The 17,500-nt window shown below is 31.6% G+C and overlaps 6 protein-coding genes and 1 non-coding gene across 7 annotated transcripts in view; 6 read left to right on the forward strand and 1 right to left on the reverse strand.

The window, feature by feature from the left end:
- The window catches only part of LOC130802227 (ATP synthase subunit alpha, chloroplastic-like), a 3,381-nt gene extending 2,368 nt beyond the window's left edge, over positions 1–1,013 (forward strand). Inside the window, exon 2 of the mRNA XM_057666193.1 lies at positions 1–1,013. This exon is cut by the window's left edge and continues 1,862 nt beyond it. The gene's annotated coding sequence lies outside the window, so the exon portion shown is untranslated.
- On the forward strand, positions 788–875 carry TRNAS-GCU (transfer RNA serine (anticodon GCU)). Its single transcript has one exon. It is a non-coding gene; the product is annotated as a tRNA-Ser (tRNA).
- Positions 1,014–3,875: 2,862 nt separating the features above from the next.
- On the forward strand, positions 3,876–8,078 carry LOC130806503 (DNA-directed RNA polymerase subunit beta''-like). The gene has a single exon (XM_057671619.1). It carries the CDS (start codon positions 3,877–3,879, stop codon positions 7,966–7,968), a length of 4,092 nt encoding a protein of 1,363 aa, XP_057527602.1. The 5' UTR covers position 3,876; the 3' UTR covers positions 7,969–8,078.
- Positions 8,079–8,219: 141 nt separating this feature from the next.
- Positions 8,220–10,410, forward strand: LOC130806535 (ATP synthase subunit a, chloroplastic). Its single transcript, XM_057671664.1, has one exon. It carries the CDS (start codon positions 9,151–9,153, stop codon positions 9,892–9,894), a length of 744 nt encoding a protein of 247 aa, XP_057527647.1. The 5' UTR covers positions 8,220–9,150; the 3' UTR covers positions 9,895–10,410.
- On the forward strand, positions 8,227–10,069 carry LOC130806544 (30S ribosomal protein S2, chloroplastic). The gene has a single exon (XM_057671675.1). The coding sequence runs from the start codon at positions 8,227–8,229 to the stop codon at positions 8,935–8,937; it is 711 nt and encodes a 236-aa protein (XP_057527658.1). The 3' UTR covers positions 8,938–10,069.
- A 3,461-nt stretch (positions 10,411–13,871) lies between the features above and the next one.
- Positions 13,872–15,958, forward strand: LOC130802312 (NAD(P)H-quinone oxidoreductase subunit 5, chloroplastic-like). The gene is made up of 2 exons (XM_057666308.1): positions 13,872–15,701; positions 15,947–15,958. Exons 1-2 carry the CDS (start codon positions 13,872–13,874, stop codon positions 15,956–15,958), a joined length of 1,842 nt encoding a protein of 613 aa, XP_057522291.1.
- Positions 15,959–16,020: 62 nt separating this feature from the next.
- Positions 16,021–17,500, reverse strand: part of LOC130806518 (protein TIC 214-like) — a 2,818-nt gene continuing 1,338 nt past the window's right edge. Inside the window, exon 1 of the mRNA XM_057671642.1 lies at positions 16,021–17,500. This exon is cut by the window's right edge and continues 1,338 nt beyond it. Coding sequence (XP_057527625.1) covers positions 16,080–17,477 — 1,398 coding nt within the window. The 5' untranslated portion in view covers positions 17,478–17,500 and the 3' untranslated portion in view covers positions 16,021–16,079.

Below are 17,500 nucleotides of genomic sequence, written 5' to 3' on the forward strand. Positions count from 1 at the left end.
AATAAAGTTTTTGATCGGAATAGTAATCAAACCGGTAGACCCCTTAACTATTAAGGGGTTAATAGAACGAATCACACTTTTACCACTAAACTATACCCGCTACAGTTGGATTATTGTATCCAAATAAAACTTTTGTCGAACACTGAAATTGGATGTAATCAAGACAGGATTCGAAAAGAATCATGAAATTTAGAGTATTGACACTTTTTGTAGGAGGATTTTATGAGTTTTAATCAGATTTTAAAAAGTTATAGTTAAATAACTAAAAAAAAAAAAGTTCTATTTTTTCTTGAAGGAATTTTTTATGATCATTATCAACTAAATCATTTTCTTTATTCTATAGAATCCCTAGAATTCATTAAAACAAAAAGGGCCTGGCGAGGTATTGATCAGGCCAGGCCGTGGGAATCAAAAAAGAGTCCCTTTCGGGCGAAGAAGTATTTAATTAAATATTCTATTTTTCTATTAATTAATATTAAATATTCAGTCTTTTTTTTTCTTTTTAATTTTTAATATTAATTTTTAATATAATTATGAAAATTTCAAATAAAACTTGTACTTAATGTTGTCTTACACAATACAACTTGTATATTTTGTATATATATATTATGTTATATATAATATTGTGTTATATATATATTATATATTTTGGTTATATATAGATTATATATATTTTGAATTTTTTTATTTTAGTCTAATTAATTTGAGTTTATTACATATTTTTTACATAATTTTCAAATTTTTCGAAATTTTTTATTTAATATTTGACTATTACTATTTTCAACGGGGAGAGATGGCTGAGTGGACGAAAGCGTCGGATTGCTAATCCGTTGTACGAGTTATTCGTACCGAGGGTTCGAATCCCTCTCTTTCCGTTTCCATTGATAACTGAATCTTATTATTTGATTTCTCTTTTGAATTTATTCTATCTTTTTTTTTTCAAAATAGAATTATACAAAATAGAATTATATATAATTCTATTTTGAAAAAAAAAAAGATAGATGAAAAATAAAGCAAATAACCCCTTTTTAGTCTTATTCTTCGCGCCCAGGATTACGTCCTGGATCATTAGATAGGAATCCGAAAATGAAAAGAGAAACAAAAAATATTACTACTGTGTAAACAAAAAGTTTGAGAGTAAGCATTACACAATCTCCAAGATTATTTTTTTTGGAAAAAAGAGAATAGATTCTCTATTTTTATACCATATATCCTATAATATAAAATAGAATTTGAAATGATATTTATTATTCTAATATTAAAAGAATTTTTATTCTAATATTAGAATAATTTTTCTCGAAAAAATCATTCATTTTTTTAGGACAAGATGAAAGATCTCATCGAAAACTTACAGCAGCTTGCCAAACAAAGGCTAAGAGAAAAAAGAGTAGAGGTATGACTGGCATAAAATCTACAATTGGACTCAAAAAAGCGTAGGCCTCCGGTAATTTGGCAAAGAAAAAACTACTCGAATAAAGGGCCGAATTAAGACAGATCAAACTAAAGATATTAAGCATAACAGACATTTTTTTTTATTGCATTTTGGTTGAGTTATTGATATAAAAAAAAAATGAAGAAAAAAATCGTTCTTTTTTTTAACTTACTCACTCAATCAAAAAACCTTCTATTCTCAATGGAGAATAGAAGAAATTTTACTTTCATACAATATCTTAATGGAATTCTGTGTAATGATCAATAAATTCATTTGAATTCTATATCTACACGTGTCAAAATTCTAACAACAGAATCAAGTTGATTTTTTGTGTTTTGATAGTTAGGCTGGAATTGACGAACAATCAATAACAATATTAGGGTTTATTAATGTTGAATAGAAATCGAATTGGGGCGTGGCCAAGTGGTAAGGCATCGGGTTTTGGTCCCGCTATTCGGAGGTTCGAATCCTTCCGTCCCAGAATATATGTAATTTAAGATTGTATTTTTCTGTTTATAAGGTTTAAAATAGAATTGTATTCTTTCTACTAACTACTAATGATTTTAACGAAAATGAATCTTATCTTTTTTTTTTTCACATTTCATCAAATTTGAATTCCAAAAAAAAGTATTCCTTTAATCAGATATACATCCTCTATAAATATTCATATATAATATAGACATATATAATATAGAAATAGAAGTTACGAAGTTAATTTAGTTTTTTTTGCTTCATCCTGGAAACGAACTTGGATTTTTCCAATCTAATACCAATCTAATATATTATTCAATTTCGATTTCTTTTATTGATTATTTTTATTATATTAAACTCAAAAAGAAAGATAGATTTTGATTGCTTAGCGATGTCATCTTTATTTTTATTGTATTGTAAATTGTAAAAAAAATGAACATTCCATTACTAAATAAACATTCCATTACTAAATAAACATTCCATTACTAAATAATATAATAACTTAAGATATATTCCATATAATATATATGTATTGACTGTCCTGACTGAACCAATGACTATTCATGATTCCATAATTGAATCAACCGCATACCGGTTCCAAATTTGAGGAATGTTATGGTGAAACTTCGTTTGAAACGATGTGGTAGAAAGCAACGTGCGACTTGAAGGACATGATCTGGTGTGGATTCTTATATCCATCATTCTATTCTATAAGAAAGGATGCTCTTGACTCGACATCCTTTGCTCTGTTCCACTCGAAGCGGCATTGCATTTTTTGTTCGGATGTAATGGAACTAGTACATGATGGAGCTCGAGTAGTAAAGTATTGAGTTATTTCTCAAGGGAAAAGAGAAGGGTCTAGGGTTAGTGTTAATCAATAAGTTTTAACAACTTCGTAAGGATATCTTTGACAGAGAAATCGAAAGGATTAAAATAAAAAAAAGTTTCAAATCCTAAAAGAAAATCTTTTGTTGGAATTGATAAGACCTTATTCGATATATATCGTGGGGAATCCGCCGTTCGTATGATTTGATTTTTTGATAGAAAGAAATAACAAAAAGGCATGTTGCTGCCATTTTTGAAAGGATTAAAAATCTACGAAGTAATGTCTAAACCCAATGATTCAAAAAAAAAGATAAAGATTTCCGGAACAAGAAAATACCCTTTCTAATTGTTAATTGTCGCAATAATTGGATTTGGATCAGAATACCGGATTCAATGCAGACTTTGATGGGGATCAAATGGCTGTTCATGTACCTTTATCTTTGGAGGCTCAGGCGGAGGCGCGTTTACTTATGTTTTCGCATATGAATCTTTTGTCTCCAGCTATCGGGGATCCCATTTCCGTACCAACTCAAGATATGCTTATTGGACTCTATATATTAACGAGTGGGACTCGTCGAGGTATTTGTGCAAATAGGTATAATCCAGGGACTAAAAAAATATATCAAAATGATCAAATTAATAATAATAATTATCAGTATATGAAAGAACCCTTTTTTTGTAATTCCTATGATGTAATTGGAGCTTATCGTCAAAAAAGAATCAATTTAGATAGTCCTTTGTGGCTCCGGTGGCAGTTAGATCAACGCATTATTGCTTCAAAAGAAACTCCTATTGAAGTTCACTATGAATCTTTGGGTACCTATCATGAGATTTATGCGCACTATCTAATAATAAGAAGTGTCAAAAAAGAAATTCTTTTTATATACATTCGAACTACGGTTGGTCATATTTCTCTTTATCGAGAAATTGAAGAAGCTATACAAGGATTTTGTCAAGCCTGCTCATAGTATACTTAAATCATATTGTACCTAAGCTACGTAATTCTTCAATCCCAGCGGAATTTGAGTCTTTCGGGTTTAACTAGGATTCTAATTTGTGAAGTTTTAGGTGAATTAAGATCAAGAAAAGGAAGTTTTCGAATCACACTAACTCAACCCCATTCATTGTCGAATCCTACTCATCGGAATATGGAGGTACTTATGGCAGAACGGGCCAATTTGGTCTTTCACAATAAAGCGATAGATGGAATTGCCATGAAACGACTTATTAGTCGATTAATCGATCACTTTGGAATGGCATATACGTCACACATCCTGGATCAAGTAAAGACTCTGGGTTTCCAGCAAGCCACTGCTACATCCATTTCATTAGGAATTGATGATCTTTTAACAATACCTTCTAAAGGATGGCTAGTCCAAGATGCTGAACAACAAAGTTTGAGTTTGGAAAAACACCATCATTATGGGAATGTACACGCGGTAGAAAAATTACGTCAATCTATTGAGATATGGTATTCTACAAGTGAATATTTGCGACAAGAAATGAATCCTAATTTTAGGATGACTGACCCTTATAATCCAGTCTATATAATGTCTTTTTCGGGAGCTAGAGGAAATGTGTCTCAGGTACATCAATTAGTAGGTATGAGAGGATTAATGTCAGATCCACAAGGACAAATGATTGATTTACCTATTCAAAGCAATTTACGCGAAGGACTCTCTTTAACAGAATATATCATTTCTTGCTACGGAGCCCGCAAAGGAGTTGTGGATACTGCTGTACGAACATCAGACGCTGGATATCTCACGCGAAGGCTTGTCGAAGTAGTTCAACATATTGTTGTACGTAGAACGGATTGTGGCACTATTCGAGGTATTTCTGTAACTTCTCGGAACGGCATAATGCCGGAAAGAATTTTTATCCAAACATTAATCGGTCGTGTATTAGCAGATGATATATATATGGGTTCACGGTGCATTGCCACCCGAAACCAAGATATCGGGGTTGGACTTGTCAACCGATTCATAACGCTTCGAACCCAACCAGTATCCATTCGAACTCCTTTTACTTGTAGGAGTGCATCTTGGATCTGTCGATTATGCTATGGCCGGAGTCCGACTCACGGCGACCGGGTTGAATTGGGAGAAGCTGTGGGTATTATTGCGGGTCAATCTATTGGGGAACCTGGTACTCAACTAACATTAAGAACTTTTCATACGGGCGGAGTATTCACAGGGGGTACTGCAGAACATGTACGAGCCCCTTCTAATGGAAAAATCCAATTCAATGAGGATTTAGTTCATCCCACACGTACACGTCATGGACATCCCGCCTTTCTATGTTATATCGACTTGTATGTCACTATTGAGAGTGAAGATACTCTACATAATGTAAATATTCCGCCCAAAAGTTTTCTTTTAGTTCAAAACAATCAATATGTTGAATCCGAACAAGTGATTGCTGAAATTCGCGCGGGGACATCTAACTTGAATTTTAAGGAAAGGGTTCGAAAACATATTTATTCGGACTCAGAAGGAGAAATGCACTGGAGTACCGATGTGTACCATGCACCCGAATTTACATACGGTAATGTTCATCTCTTACCAAAAACAAGTCATTTATGGATATTATCCGGAAGGCCGTACAGATCGAGTGTAGTCCCCTTTTCGCTCTCCAAGGATCAAGATCAAACGAACATTCATTCTCTTTCTTTCGAACAAATAGATATTTCTAACCCCTCAGTCATTAATGATCAAATAAAAGAGAAATTATCGGACTCTTTTAGTAAAAAAGAGGATAGGATTCCTGATTATTCCGAACTTAATCTCATATATCCTGCAAAAAATTCTGATTTATTGGCAAAGAAACGAAGAAATAGATTCATTATTCCATTTCAATCGAATCAAGAACGAGAAAAAGACTTAAGGTACCGTTCTGGTCTCTCAATTGAAATACCTATAAATGGTATTTTTCGTAGAAATAGTATTTTTGCTTATTTCGATGATCCTCGATACCGAAGAAAGAGTTCGGGAATTACTAAATATGGGACTACAGAAATGCATTCAATCGTTAAAAAAGAGGATTTGATTGAGTATCGAGGAGTCAAAGAATTTCGACCAAAATACCAAATGAAAGTAGATCGGTTTTTTTTCATTCCCGAAGAAGTTCATATCTTACCCGGATCTTCGTCCATAATGGTACGCAACAATAGTATCATTGGAGTAGATACACAAATCACTTTAAATACAAGAAGCCGAGTGGGCGGAGTGGTCCGAGTGGAGAGGAAAAAAAAAAAGATTGAACTTAAAATTTTTTCTGGAGATATACATTTTCCTGGGGAGACAGATAAAATATCCCGACATAGTGGCATTTTGATACCACCAGGCAGAACAAATTCCAAGGACTCAAAAGATTTGAAAAATTGGATCTATGTCCAACGGATCACCCCTACTAAGAAAAAATCTTTTGTTTTGGTTCGACCCGTAGTCCCATATGAAATAACGGACGGTATCAATTTAACAACACTTTTCCCTCAGTATTTGTTGCAGGAAAGGGATAATGTGCAACTTCGAGTTGTCAATTATATCCTTTATGGAAATGGCAAAGCCACTCGAGAAATTTCTGACACAAGTATTCAATTAGTACGTACTTGTTTAGTATTGAATTGGAATCAAAATAAAAAAAGTTCTTCTATTGAAGAGGCCCGTGCTTCTTTTGTTGAAGTAAAAACAAACGGTATGATTCGAGATTTTCTAAGGATCCATTTAGTGAAATCCCATATTTCGTATATCGGGAAACGAGATGATCCATTATCAGAAAAAAATGAGGGATCAAATCATACCAATATGAATCCATTTTATTCCATTTATTCAAAGACAAAACTTCAACAATCATTTAACCAAAATCAAGGAACTGTTCGTACGTTGTTGGGTATAAACAAAGAATCTCAATTTTGTATAATTTTGTCATCATCCAAATGTTTTCGAATAGGTCCATTCCCATCCAAAGGTGTAAAATCTCACAAAGAATCAATTCAAAAAGATTCCCTAAGTTTAATTAGGAATTCGTTTGGTTCTTTAGGGACAGCCCTTCCAATTTCTCATTTTTTTTCATTTTACCATTTAATAACTCATAATCAGATCTCGGTAATTAATTATTTGCAACTTGACAATTTAAAACAAACCTTTCAACTAATTAAATTTCCGTATTATTTAATGGATGAAAATGGAAAAATTTATAATCCCGATCCATGCAGTAACATCATTTTGAATCCATTAAAATTGAATTGGTATTTTCTTCATTATAATTTTTGTGAAGAGACATCCACAAAAATTTATCTTGGACAATTTGTTTGTGAAAATGTATGTATGACCAAAAATGGACCATACTTAAAATCGGGTCAAGTTATAATTGTTCAATTTGACTCCGTAGTAATAAGATTGGCTAAGCCCTATTTGGCTACTCCGGGAGCAACAGTTCATGGTCATTATGGATCAATCGTTTATGAGGGGGATACATTAGTTACATTTATATATGAAAAATCGAGGTCTGGTGACATAACGCAAGGTCTTCCAAAGGTGGAACAAGTTTTAGAAGTTCGTTCCATTGATTCAATATCTATGAATCTAGAAAAGAGGATTGATGGTTGGAACGAACGTATAAGACGAATTCTTGGAATTCCTTGGGGATTCTTGATTGGGGCTGAGCTAACTATAGCGCAAAGTCGTATCTCTTTGGTTAATAAGATCCAAAAGGTTTATCGATCACAAGGGGTGCAGATACATAATAGGCATATAGAAATTATTGTACGTCAAATAACATCAAAAGTCTTGGTTTCAGAAGATGGAATGTCTAATGTTTTTTTGCCCGGAGAACTTATTGGATTGTTTCGGGCAGAACGAACGGGGCGCGCTTTGGACGAAGCAATATGTTATCGAGCTACCTTATTGGGAATAACTCGAGCATCTTTGAATACGCAAAGTTTTATATCCGAAGCGAGTTTTCAGGAAACTGCTCGAGTTTTAGCAAAAGCGGCTCTCCGGGGCCGTATCGATTGGTTGAAAGGACTAAAAGAAAATGTTGTTCTAGGGGGAATGATACCTGTTGGGACCGGATTCAAAGGAGTCGTACACCATTCAAGTCAACATAAGGGTATTCCGTTGAAAACAAAAAAAAAGAATCTATTCGAGGGAGAAATGAGAGATATTTTGTTTTACCACAGAGAATTATTTGATTCTTATCTTTCAAAGAATTTCTGTGATAGATCAAAACAACAATGATTTTTGGGGTTTAATAGAATAGATTCATCTTTTTTATCTTTTATGTATTTGTTATGGTTATTTAATTTAGTAATAAAAAAATTAGTAAAAAAATAAAGAAATTCAAAAAATAACGAAATAGAAAGGAATTAATGGTTTGCGTTGTATATCAATGGCCAATCCGTGGTAGAAAAGAAGGTTCCCTTGGAACAATTATTTATTTCAGAATACCTCATCTCTTTATTAAAAAAATAAAAAAAAGAGAAAGTGTGGGGAGAAATGACAAGAAGATATTGGAACATCAATTTGGAAGAGATGATGGAAGCGGGAGTTCATTTTGGTCACGGTACTCGTAAATGGAATCCTAGAATGTCGCCTTATATCTCTACAAAATGTAAAGGTATTCATATTATAAATCTTACTAGAACTGCTCGTTTTTTATCAGAGGCTTGTGATTTAGTTTTTGATGCATCAAGTAGAGGAAAACAATTTTTAATTGTAGGGACAAAAAATAAAGCAGCTGATTCAGTAGCATGGGCTGCAATAAGGGCTCGCTGTCATTATGTTAATAAAAAGTGGCTGGGGGGTATGTTAACGAATTGGTCCACGACAGAAACGCGACTTCAAAAATTCAGGGACTTGAGAATGGAACAAAAGACAGGGAGACTCGCTCGTCTTCCAAAGAGAGACGCAGCCGTGGTGAAGAGACAATTATCTCACTTGCAAACATATTTGGGCGGGATCAAGTATATGACAGGATTACCGGATATTGTAATCATCGTTGATCAACAAGAAGAATATACAGCCCTTCGAGAATGTATTACTTTGGGAATTCCAACGATTTGTTTAATCGATACAAATTGTGACCCGGATCTCGCAGATATTTCGATTCCGGCAAACGATGACGCTATAGCTTCAATTCGATTAATTCTTACTAAATTAGTATTTGCAATTTGTGAAGGTCGCTCTAGCTATATAAGAAATCCTTGATTCATAATAAAATCAAAAACGGATTTGCTAAGTTCTATATCGGTTCCTATATCCTGAATCTCAAAAACTAGTTAAAAACTTGGAATATGATATTATTTAATTTTATTTAATTAATCGGTATTTTAAATAGAAAATTAAAGTAAACAAGTCGAGAAAGCGATGGTTGAATCAAAATAATTTTTTTTTTAAGTTATATTTCTGTCAGAGGACAATATGAATATTCCATCATATTCACTTAACACACTAAAGGGGTTATATGATATATCTGGTGTGGAAGTAGGCCAACATTTCTATTGGCAAATAGGAGGTTTCCAAATTCATGGTCAAGTACTTATAACTTCTTGGGTTGTAATTGCTATCTTATTAGGTTCAGCTGCTATAGCTGTTCGGAGTCCACAAACTATTCCGACTGGCGGTCAAAATTTCTTTGAATATGTCCTTGAATTCATTCGAGACGTGAGCAAAACTCAAATTGGAGAAGAGTATCGTCCTTGGGTTCCCTTTATTGGGACTATGTTTCTATTTATTTTTGTTTCGAATTGGTCAGGGGCTCTTTTGCCTTGGAAAATCATACAATTACCTCATGGGGAGTTAGCCGCACCCACCAATGATATAAATACGACTGTTGCTTTAGCTTTACTCACGTCAGTAGCCTATTTCTATGCGGGTCTTACAAAAAGAGGATTAAGTTATTTTGGTAAATACATTCAACCAACCCCAATTCTTTTACCCATTAACATCTTAGAAGATTTCACAAAACCTCTATCACTTAGTTTTCGACTTTTCGGAAATATATTAGCGGATGAATTAGTAGTTGTTGTTCTTGTTTCTTTAGTACCTTTAGTGGTTCCTATACCTGTGATGTTTCTTGGATTATTTACAAGTGGTATTCAGGCTCTTATTTTTGCAACTTTAGCTGCAGCTTATATAGGCGAATCCATGGAGGGTCATCATTGATTAGTGTTAGGAAGAGTCTATCGTTTAGTTTAGATCCAGGTAATATATCTATGTATCAAGATATTCTATCAAGATAATCTATGTTATCTAGAACATATAAATGTCAAAATTCATACAGTCTAACCGGAATAGAAAAAAAAAGATTCGAGCGAGAAGTGTAAAATAAAAAAGAAAAGAAGGCGTTGGTTAGTAGAGAGGGGGTGCCGCAGGTATGTGGAATCTAATGACTATTTAAGTTAATTCTTGCAGATTAGATGGTTCGAAGAATGATTAGAAAATCCGATTGAATTAAAAATAGAATCGCCGGTTTACGTTATTGAAGAAACATATGTATATTTTATATTAGAGATTGGCAAGTTATATATGAATGAATATTTCATTTGCCCTACTTAAATTTCTTAAATTTCGGATACCAAACTGAAGTCCTTCCGTTTTGTTTAGGACTGCGAATTGAATGAATAAACAGATCAAATAACGAAAAAGATCGAAGAATGATTAATGATTAGAAAAAATAAATGGAAAACTCGGGTTGTATTAATTCAGAAAGACTCAACAAATAGGAACTAAAAAAAGATTAAGTCTTTCTAATGATCGAATGATTCAATAATATTATTATTTATTATTTCAATTTGGCGTTTTTATTTTAGTTATTTCGACTGGATGAATATTACTAACGGAATAATTAAGTCCTAATGCATTGGTTGATTGTATCATTAACCATTTCTTTTTTTTGTGTGTGAGGAACTTATCATGAATCCATTGATTTCTGCCGCTTCCGTTATTGCTGCTGGATTGGCTGTAGGGCTTGCTTCTATTGGACCTGGAATTGGTCAATTGGGATCTGTAATAATTTCGAACATAAAAGGGCGAAGTGTTTTGGACACTATTGGTTTTTTCATTCATGTATTGAATCTCAGCGAAGAAAAATGACTTATTTAATACATATTTTCGTTTATCAAAAATATATTTTTGAAATGTAATCGTTAGAAGTGTTACTGATAATAATGATCCACATAAAAGAGCTGCATAACCTAATACCATCATACTTACATGCATCATTAACCATTGAGATTGGAGAGCGGGTACTAATATTGCGGATTGATGCATTTCTGTTAAAAAGCCCGACGTAGCAAATCCTTGAGTCAAAATAGCACTTGGCGCAGTTATTGCACTTAACGAATTTTTATCTTTTTTTAAAAAATATGGAATCAAATGACTAAGGTAGAAACTCCAGGAAAGGAAGATTAATGATTCATATAGATCACTTAATGGTAAATGTTTCCAATAAACCCAACGAGTAATTAATAATCCTGTTAGACAGAAAAAAGTAACTATCATGCCGTTTTCGAATGAATTATATAGTCCTACTTTTTCATTGACTAATAAAGTGATCAAATGGAGTATAATTACAACGGAAACCGTTGAAAAGGAAATATGAGTTAAAATATGCTCTAAAGTGGAAAAAATCATAATATAAAATAAAAAAAAAAAAATGCATTTTCATTATTTATTATAGGTTATAGGACTGTTGAAATTTTTTAAGAATTTCAACAATGTCATGCCGCCACTCGGACTCGAACCGAGATGCTCTCGCACTGCTTCCTAAGAGCAGCGTGTCTACCGATTTCACCATAGCGGCTTGTTTGAAATCATAATAACCCATTTTTATTTATTCGTCGAGATTAATTCAATATAATATTTTATTTTTTGAACCATTTCAATTAAATCAAAATGACTACAAAAGTATTTGCAAACCAAAATTGAAATGGTTCATATTCATGATAATAATAACTTTTTTCGTTATTTTTTTTGTATTTTAAATCAATTTTTAATTTAATTTTATAGTACTCTTTTAATTTGTCAACGGACTTTTGTATAGTTTATGTTTTCTTGAAATAAAACCTTGTAACTAGAAGATTCTTCGTTTCAGCCCAGGATAGACCTCAATAAAGGTCTTTCTCACTTTCTTTTTTTGATAAAAAAAAAATAATTTTTTAGCTGATTTCAAAACTAACAAATAACAAATACATAGATTATTGCACTACATAAAAAAATCGAATAGTTTGGATCCAAAATTCAACACGGCATCGAAAGGATTTTTTCTTTAAATAGATAGTTTTTTATCCAAAATAAACAAAATAAACAAATTGGTAGAATTTTTACGGGTAAGTATTGAACCGGATATAGCATATAAAAAAATCCGGATCTCTATTGAAACGTTTTTCAAAAACAAAAAAAAAAAATTCTTTCCACATATATATAATATTCAAGTAAAACTAAAATATAGTTTTAAATTTAAAGGGCTTTTTATTTATTTTCAACGGGGGAATATAGAGAATATAGCAACTTCAAGAAAGAATGCTTCCGTAAGTTAAAGTGGAACCACTTTCTATTTGTCTTTTTTTACAAAATAGATAGAAAAAACTTTTCTGAGTTTTTTTATTGTATTGTGACAAAATAAATATATATAAATATATTAAAGGGTTGATTAAGGGTTGATGGGGAAAAAAATCCCCATCTTATATCTTATAAATAACAAAAATAGACTCAAAAAAAAGGTGATGAAATATTCTCTATATATAGTTTTTCAAACAAAAAGTACTATTTTATGGTCGGCTTAAGAGTTGTTATTTTCCATATCATAAACAAAAAGTCCCAATTTTATATAGTTCGAAATATTTAGTAAATCCAAACTTATTTAAAATTTAAATCGTTTCTTTTCGATATTTTTGATTCTAAATAAAAAAGGAAATTATTCCGAATTTGGTATACCTTTTTTCTTTGAGTCACGTGGATTTGGATTATTCCAAGGTTTGATTACTTATTTTTCTTACAAAAAAACTTTTGGAATTCCCAGTAGCAATAGATTTTGCTAAAGAAAAGGCTTTTAACGCTGCCCAATGCCCCTTTTTTTTCCAAAGATTTTTTCGAATACGCTTTTTGTAAATCGAAGTACGTTTTTTTGGAACTGCCATTTCAATTTTAATTGATTATTCAGTGTTAGATTTTGGATGTGAAAGACATCTAGTGTTCAAACGAATCTTTGTTTTCTATTAATTATCTATGTATTTAGATTCTAGACGATACCCTCTATTATTCAATTTTTGAAAATGGAAAAACATAATATAACTATAAACTAGAAATATATTTTCTATATTTTTCTTCTATTTCTTTTTGCTGTGTTACATTTAATTTCCATGTATGTAGCAAATCACATTGAAAACTTTAATAACCCAACCTTTAAATTAGATTTAAATTGAAAAACTTAAATTCATTTTTGAAAATATATCGAAGTTTTTATTTTCAAATTGAAATGATCTCAATAAATGAATTTGTTTAAAAGATCCAAGATTTTAGGCATTTTTTTATTCTATGTTATAGAAACTAGAAAGTAAAGTTAAAGTAACCGATATAAAAAATCGATAACTAAAAAAATAGAAGTTTTTCTATGTTTTTGTTTGGAATAGAAGACAATCAAATCATTTTGCATAAAATAAGTTATTAATTGTGAATAACCTACAAAATAAATTATTAAAAATATTTCATTTTTTTTATCATTATTGACTTTATTAGATCTTTTAATAGATTTTAAGATTTTGTTTAGCCTTTAATTCTGAAATTCTGAATATATTTTCGAAATAACTTAAATCGAAATGAAAGTGGAATTTGTTTTATCTTCCTATGCAATATTTTGCATTTATTCTTACGTATTCACTTTTACTAACAAATACATTATTTGAATTTGACCAATTATAATTTCGTGGTTTGAATATTAAAAAAATACTTCCACATCAATATTAATATTTGATATCGACTTGAAAAAAACAAAAAAAAATTCTATTTCGATTTAAGTTATTAGATATCTTAATTTTTTTATTGATTTCTTTCAAAAGAGGCAAGAGCCTATGAATCGTAAACAAAAAAATAAATATTAATTAAATACAAAAAAATAAAATATAAAAATTTTCTATTCTATTATGGAACATATATACCAATATGCATGGATCATACCCTTACTTCCACTTCCAGTTCCTTTGTTAATAGGAGCTGGACTTTTCTTTTTTCCGATAGCAACAAAAAATCTTCGACGGATATGGGCTTTTTCGAGTATTTCGTTGTTAAGTATAGTTATGGTTTTTTCGATGAATCTGTCTATTCAGCAAATAAATAGTAATTTTATTTACCAATATGTCTGGTCTTGGACCATTAATAATGATTTTTCTTTAGAATTTGGCTACTTGCTCGATCCACTTACTTCTATTATGTCAATGTTAATTACTACTGTTGCAATTCTGGTTCTTATTTATAGTGATAATTATATGTCTCATGATCAGGGATATTTGCGATTTTTTGCGTATATGAGTTTTTTCAATACGTCGATGTTGGGTTTAGTTACTAGTTCAAATTTGATACAAATTTATATTTTTTGGGAATTAGTTGGAATGTGTTCATATCTATTAATAGGTTTTTGGTTCACAAGGCCTATTGCCGCAAATGCTTGTCAAAAAGCGTTTGTGACTAATCGTGTAGGAGATTTTGGTTTATTATTAGGAATTTTAGGTCTTTATTGGATAACAGGTAGTTTCGAATTTCGGGATTTGTTTGAAATATTCAATAACTTAATTAATGCTAATCAGGTCAATTCCTTATTTTGTATTTTATGTGCTTTCTTATTATTTGCTGGTGCAATTGCTAAATCTGCCCAATTTCCCCTTCATGTATGGTTACCCGATGCTATGGAGGGACCTACCCCTATTTCAGCTCTTATACATGCTGCTACCATGGTAGCAGCGGGAATTTTTCTAGTCGCTCGACTGCTTCCTCTTTTCATAGTTATACCTTACATAATGTATGGAATATCTTTTATAGGTATAATAACAGTACTTTTAGGCGCGACTTTAGCTCTTGCTCAAAAAGACATTAAGCGAAGTTTAGCTTATTCTACAATGTCTCAATTGGGTTATATGATGTTAGCTCTAGGTATGGGTTCTTATCGAGCGGCTTTATTTCATTTGATTACTCATGCTTATTCAAAAGCATTATTGTTTTTAGGGTCCGGATCTATTATTCATTCAATGGAAACTATTGTTGGATATTCTCCGGATAAAAGTCAGAATATGATTCTTATGGGGGGGTTAACAAAACATGTGCCAATTACAAAAAATGCTTTTTTAATAGGTACACTTTCTCTTTGTGGTATTCCACCGCTTGCTTGTTTTTGGTCCAAAGATGAAATTCTTAATGATAGTTGGATCTATTCGCCAATTTTTGCAATAATAGCTTATTTCACAGCTGGATTAACCGCCTTTTATATGTTTCGAATCTATTTACTTACGTTTGAAGGCCATTTAAACCTTTTTTTTAAAAATTACAGTGGAAAAAAAAGTAGTTCGTTTTATTCAATATCTTTATGGGGTAAAAAAGAATTAAAAAGCATTAATCCAAAATTTCCTTTATTAACCTTATTAACACTGAATAATAAAGAAAAGACTCATTTCTTTTCGAAAAAACCATATCAAATTGATAGAAATTTCCGAAAAATGATGCGACCTTTTCTTACTATTACTGATTTTGCCAATAAGAATATTTCTTTATATCCTCATGAATCGGACAATACTATGTTATTTCCTCTGATTGTATTGATTCTGTTTACTTTTTTTATTGGATTCATAGGAATTCCATTTAATAAAGAAGAAATGGATTTGGATATATTAACTAAATGGTTAAATCCATCTATAAATCTTTTACATTCAAATTCGAATGATTCCGTAGATTGGTATGATTTTGTGATAAATGCAACTTTTTCGGTGAGTATAGCCTATTTAGGAATATTTATAGCCTTCCTTTTGTATAAACCCATTTATTCATCGTTAAAAAGTTTTGACTTAATCAATTCATTTGATAAAAAAGGTCAAAAGAGAGTTTTTGGGGACAAAATATTAAATATAATATATAATTGGTCTGCTAACCGCGGTTATATAGATGCTTTTTATGAAATATTCTTAATTAAGGGTGTAAGAGCTTTAGCTGAACTAATTTCTGCTTTTGATAGACGAATAATTGATGGGATTCCGAATGGTTTTGGTGTTACCAGTTTTTTTGTAGGGGAGGGTATTAAGTATGTAGGAGGGGGTCGAATCTCCTCGTATCTTTTTTGGTATTTATTCTATGTATCCATTTTTTTATTAATTTACTATTTTGTTTTCTAAGCATAATCTTGTTTTTTTATCGAGTACATCTATATAAAAAATGTCTTTGTCTAGAACCGTAATTCTATTATTTAATTCATTGCTTAAACTGTTTCTTTTTTGTTCATTTGTAGAAATCCAATTATTGGATAGTTCATCATCATATAAGAATTTTTCTGTTGTATCCCAAGAAATCTTTCTTTGTATCATTTCCCAGAAAATTGATAAACTGGGTGGATATGTAAAAGAAATTCTTTGTTTTCCATCATTTTGACATGTATAAAAAAAATATTGTGACATTTCATTTCTTACCGCATTTTCAAATCGATTGTTTTTTATATATCGCGTTGGACGATTCCAACGTTTATAGTCGAAAAGAAGAAAAAGAAGGGATTTTTCAAACCCGAAGAAGTTTTTCTTTTCTTCTTTAAGTATTTCTAACGAAGTTGGGCTATTTTTATAGCATGCTTCTTTTAAGTGCAAGTGGAATTCATCCTTTGTTTTGTCCTTTCCATTCACTCGGATCTTTTCCATTTCATCGATTTGGATTTTGTCCGGATCCTCCTTTTCTTCCGAAAAAAGGGAAGGAGAAGGATCTTCTTCGGTGAATCCCTCTTCTTCCTGTTCTGTTTCTTCCTCACTTTCTTTCGTTTCTGGGGTTTCTTTCAGTTTTTTAGTAAAAATAGGTGACGGCATTCTGCCTAAATAGTAGACACAGGTAATAAAGAAGAGAATACTAAAGATTCGAGCCATAGAATTTCTCAATTCTGACACAAGGTACTTATTAGATCGAATAGAAGGATTTTGCTGTATCCAGACTAATACCAATCCAACCCATTTCATGAATAAAATGTGACCAATTAACCAACCAACAAAACTACTTGTTACAAATAACATCTTGTTGTTGCATCGAAACATATAAATGTTGACTAATCTGGCTAACGTTGAACTTGGTAAAATGAAATAGTTGAATAATTGAAAAATGAGATTATTCAGGAATACACATTGAATGCTGAGATTACGCATTGAATTTCTGCTAGTAGATCCATAATCAAAAAAGTGTTTGTGATTGTTCCAGAAGAAATGAAACAAAAGATAGGGTAGAGCTAGGACAGTTATTGTATGAGGTCTACCCAATGCTAGATGCAGAGGCGTATAATAGATCGATATGAACATCATGAGCTGTCCCATAATAAAACCAGTTGTTGCTGATACCTTCTTCTCGGTTCCTTCTTCTCCTTCTTCCATAACCTGAGATCGGAGAAGGAAGAGATAAGAGGGCCCTATGGAGAATGTGGTCAGAAATCCATAATAGAGTCCGACCACAACGACCGAATTGATTATCTTCATGCCTAAGGATACTAGATTACCTAGTAGAAAAGATTGAAAAATCATCACAAACCTCCCTTTTTCGTTTG

This window comes from Amaranthus tricolor, chromosome 1 (assembly GCF_026212465.1).
Source record: "Amaranthus tricolor cultivar Red isolate AtriRed21 chromosome 1, ASM2621246v1, whole genome shotgun sequence".
NCBI lineage: Eukaryota > Viridiplantae > Streptophyta > Magnoliopsida > Caryophyllales > Amaranthaceae > Amaranthus > Amaranthus tricolor.

Excerpts from the sequence above, each read along its gene's own strand:
- LOC130806544 (XM_057671675.1), top strand. The coding sequence starts at position 8,227 with ATGACAAGAAGATATTGGAACATCAATTTGGAAGAGATGATGGAAGCG.
- LOC130802312 (XM_057666308.1), top strand. The coding sequence starts at position 13,872 with ATGGAACATATATACCAATATGCATGGATCATACCCTTACTTCCACTT.
- LOC130806503 (XM_057671619.1), top strand. The coding sequence starts at position 3,877 with ATGGAGGTACTTATGGCAGAACGGGCCAATTTGGTCTTTCACAATAAA.
- LOC130806535 (XM_057671664.1), top strand. The coding sequence starts at position 9,151 with ATGAATATTCCATCATATTCACTTAACACACTAAAGGGGTTATATGAT.